Raw genomic sequence first — 4,016 nt, forward strand, 5'->3', positions numbered from 1 at the left:
AAAAAAAAAAAAAAAAAAAAAAAGACTGATGGGCACTGTGGCTCACACCTGTAATCCCAGTGCTTTAGGAGGCCAAGGTGGAAGAATTGCTTGAGCCCAGGAGTTGGAGGCTGCAGTGAGCTATGATTGTGCCTCTACACTCCAGCCTGGACAACAAAGGGAGAGCCTGTCTCAAAAAATAAAAACATTAAAAAAATAAAGAGGCCAGGCATGGTGGCTCATGCCATTCCTATAATCCCAGCACTTTAGGTGGCCAGGGCTGAGGTGGGACGATTGCTTGAACCCAGGAGTGGAAGACCAGCCTGGGCAACATAGCCAGACCCTTTCTCTACTAAAAATGAGAAACAATTAGCCAGACGTGGTGGTTTACCTACGGTTCCAGCTATTTGGGAGGCTGAGGCAGGAGTATTGCTTGAGCCCAGGAATTCTAGGCTGCAGGGAGTCATGATCTCAGCACTGTACTCCAGCCTGGGTAACGGGGAGACTTTGTCTAAAAGGAAAAAGAAAAAAAAAGGAGAAAGCTGTATGATATACCACTCTGGGGATGCATGCAGTATCACTTTTTTTTTTTTTTGAGACAGAGTCTTACTCTGTTGCTCAGGCTGCATCTTTGCTTACTGCAACCTCTGCCTCCCCGGTTCAAGGGATTCTCCTGCCTCAGCCTCCTGAGTAGCTGGGATTACAGGCGTCTGCCACCATACCCAGCTAAGTTTTGTATTTTTAGTAGAGATGGAGTTTCACTATGTTGGTCAGGCTGGTCTTGAACTTCTGACCTCAGGTGATCCACCCGCCTTGGCCCCCTAAAGTGCAAGGATTATAGGTGTGAGCCACCACACCTGGCAGTGGATGCAGTATAACTTGTTTGACCACAGTGATACTGTTTTGATGAATATTTCAGCACAATTATTTGTCCATATTAGAAATCATTTCTTTAGAACATATTCCTAGAAATGGAATTACTGATTTTCCAAAAGACTTTGACATGTAGTTGAGGGAACTGGAAAACTCTACAATTGGGAAAGAAGAGCACAGTAAGAAAATTGAACTAGGTATGGTGGCTCACGCCTTTAATTCTAGCACTTCGGAAGGCCGAGGTGGGAGGATTGCTCGAGCCCCAGAGTTCGAGACTAGCCTGGGTAACCTACTGAGACCTCTTCTCTACAAAAAATTTGAAAAATTAGCCATGTGTGGTTGTGCATGCCTACAGTCAAAGCGACTCTAAAGAATAAGGCAGGAGGATTTATTGAGCCTGGGAATTCAAGGCTGCAGTGAGCTATGATTGCAATACTGCACTCCAGCCTGGGTGACAAAGCGAGACCCTGTCTCAAGAAAAAAAATGATGGCCAGTCGAGGTGGCTCATGCCTATAATCCCAGCAATTTGGGAGGCCAAGATCAAGAGATTGAGACCATCCTGGCCAACGTGGTGAAACCCTATTTCTGCTAAAAAATACAAAAGATTAGCTGGGTGTGGTGGTGAGCACCTGTAGTCCCAGCTACTTGGGAGGCTGAGGCAGGAGAATTGCTTGAACCTGGGAAGCGGAGGTTGTAGTGAGCTCAGATCGTGCCACTGTACTCCAGTCTGGTGCCTGGTGACAGAGCAAGACTCTGTCTCCAAAAAAAAAAAAGGAAGAAAAAAATGATTATGAAGAGAAAGTCATTAGTGGTCATTGAGTCGTGAGAGTAACTGGCCATCAGGTCAAATCCTTGCATTGATTTGAAGTCAAATCTTTATTAAACCATGTATTGTGGAGGCACTGGTCTGGGTATTTATATTTATGAGATGTAAGAGGCTTTTTGTCATTGTGGAAGATAACATTTTCTTCTTCCTTTTTAGTTTACAGGAGAGTCGTCCATTTTCAGTTGACTTTTTCAGGAAAATGATTCAGTTTGAAAAGGAGCAAGTAAGTTTTCTGTTTCAGCATTTCTTGTCTGGAAATGGATTAGTGGTTACTAATCTATGGGAATGTTTTTTTTTTTTTAGACTGAGTCTTACTCTGGTGCCAGGCTAGAGTGCAGTGGTACGATCTTGGTTCACTGCATCCTCTGCCTCCCAAGTTCAAGCCATTCTCCTGCCTCAGCCTCCTGAGTAGCTGGGAATACAGGCTATAGCCACCACACCCAGCTAATTTTTTTAGTTTTAGTAGAGACGGGGTTTCACCATGTTGGCCAGGCTGGTCTCAAACTTCTGACCTCATGATCTACCCGCCTTGGCCTCCCAAAGTGGTGGGATCACAGGTGTGAGCCACTGTGCCTGGTACGAATACTTTTTTTTTTTTTAAGACGGGGTTTCACCATGTTGGCCAGGCTGGCCTTGAACTCCTGACCTCATGATCCACCTGCCTCAGCCTCCCAAAGTGCTGGGATTACAGGCGTGGGCCACTGAGCCCAGCGTGAATACATTTTTAAAAAATAAGTAGAGAATGAGCAGTTATTGGTTGTAACGTTAGTTATAGCTATTCTGCTATGTACATAATTCATCAGCATTTTAATCTAATACTTGTAGTTGCGTTAAGAGATACTATCCTTGTTTTATAGGTGAGGAAATATTTAAGGTCAGAGGGTTTAAAAACTTGCTGAAGGTCATATAACTAGTATTTACTTTAAGGTGGATATAATAAGAATCAGGGCCCAGATATTCAAAAGGAAGAAATCCTTACTCAAAACGAGTAGAACCTTCAGTGTTTATTTAAATCCCACTAATTCCTCAACGCCTTCAAATACTGTTTTCAGTGAAGCTGCCCATGTCCCCCACTTTTTTCTAATAGCGCCTTTCTCCATGCTACTACAGCTTTTATGTTTGACACTTAATTCACTCTGTTGAGTGGCTTTGATTTTTTTTCCTGGAAAAGTTGAGATCTAGGTTGTGTTCATGTTAAACTCTGACTGACCCACCTTCTCCTTCAAATACCTGACAGACAATAGCTGCTTAACAATATGGTTGGAATGAATTTGTTATGTTATAAATCAGGCTTTTTAGGTAAGATTGTCTGTCTTTGCCAGGAATCCTGCAATATGACAAACATAAGAGAATATTATGAGAGAGCTTTGAGAGAGTTTGGATCTGCAGATTCTGGTAAGTAAATCTTAATTTATGACCAATTAGTATGGTTAGAACAGTGTTTCTTGGCTGGGCGCAGTGGCTGACGCCTGTAATCCCAGCACTTTGGGAGGCTGAGGTAGCCAGATCACCTGAGGTCAGGAGTTCGAGATCAGACTGGCCAAAATGGTGAAAGCCCATCCCTACTAAAAACAGAAATTAGCTGGGTGTGGTGGCATGTGCCTGTAATCCTAGCTACTTGTGAAGCTGAGGCAGAAGAATTGCTTGAACCTGGGAGGTGGAGGTTGCAGTGAGCTGAGAACTGTGCCATTGCACTCCAGCCTGGGCGGCATCCTAACCCCCTTTTAAAATAAAACTTGTATCCTTCCTCTGCCTCCTCAGTTGCTTTGTGCATAAATACTTGAGCATATAATTTTGTTTATTATTTCAAGATCATAAGCTCAGGGGTCCATGGGTTTTCTGTTAAGAATTCTGGATTTCTCAGGAATATGAGACCAGCCTGGGCAACATAGTGAGACCCCCATCTCTACAAACGTTAAAAAAAATTAGCTGGGTGTGGTGGTACTTACTTGTGGTCCCAGCTACTCAGGAGGCTGAAGCAGGAGGATTATTTGGCCCCAGGAGATTGAGGCTGCAGTGCATTTAGCCTGGTTGATAGAGCGAGACCCTGTTCCAAACACGAAAACCAAAAACACCCCCTCTGGATTAGAGAAAGGTTTGCACAGTTTCGTTCTCTTAAAAAAATGTATTTAGGAAAAAAAAAAAAACCCCAAAAATGTATTTAATGTTATATCAAAGGGGTAAATATGAGAGGCTAATTGAGAAAGCGTTAGAGAATGATTCTCATGGTTTTGTTCTCTTCAAAAGTATTTGGACTTACATCAGAGGGGTAAACGTGAGATGCTAATTGACATCTGTTGTTGGCTGTCTCCACATTGCCCTCATTTGTAGGACTTA

The 4,016-nt window shown here is 43.2% G+C and overlaps 1 protein-coding gene across 3 annotated transcripts in view; it reads left to right on the forward strand.

Moving 5' to 3' along the window:
* UTP6 (UTP6 small subunit processome component) overlaps positions 1–4,016 on the forward strand; it is a 25,022-nt gene that overhangs the window by 19,803 nt on the left and 1,203 nt on the right. Inside the window, exons 11-12 of one of the 3 annotated variants that reach the window (XM_032280953.1) lie at positions 1,836–1,902; positions 3,002–3,074. The exons of 1 other annotated variant lie outside the window; for it this stretch is intronic. In XM_032280953.1, the coding sequence (XP_032136844.1) occupies positions 1,836–1,902; positions 3,002–3,074 (140 nt within the window). The remainder of the gene's footprint in view (positions 1–1,835; positions 1,903–3,001; positions 3,075–4,016) is intronic. One more of the 3 variants, XM_032280954.1, reaches the window with a different exon arrangement.

Source organism: Sapajus apella, unplaced genomic scaffold (assembly GCF_009761245.1).
Source record: "Sapajus apella isolate SASKATOON/1434 unplaced genomic scaffold, GSC_monkey_1.0 scaffold12, whole genome shotgun sequence".
Taxonomy (NCBI): Eukaryota; Metazoa; Chordata; class Mammalia; order Primates; family Cebidae; genus Sapajus; species Sapajus apella.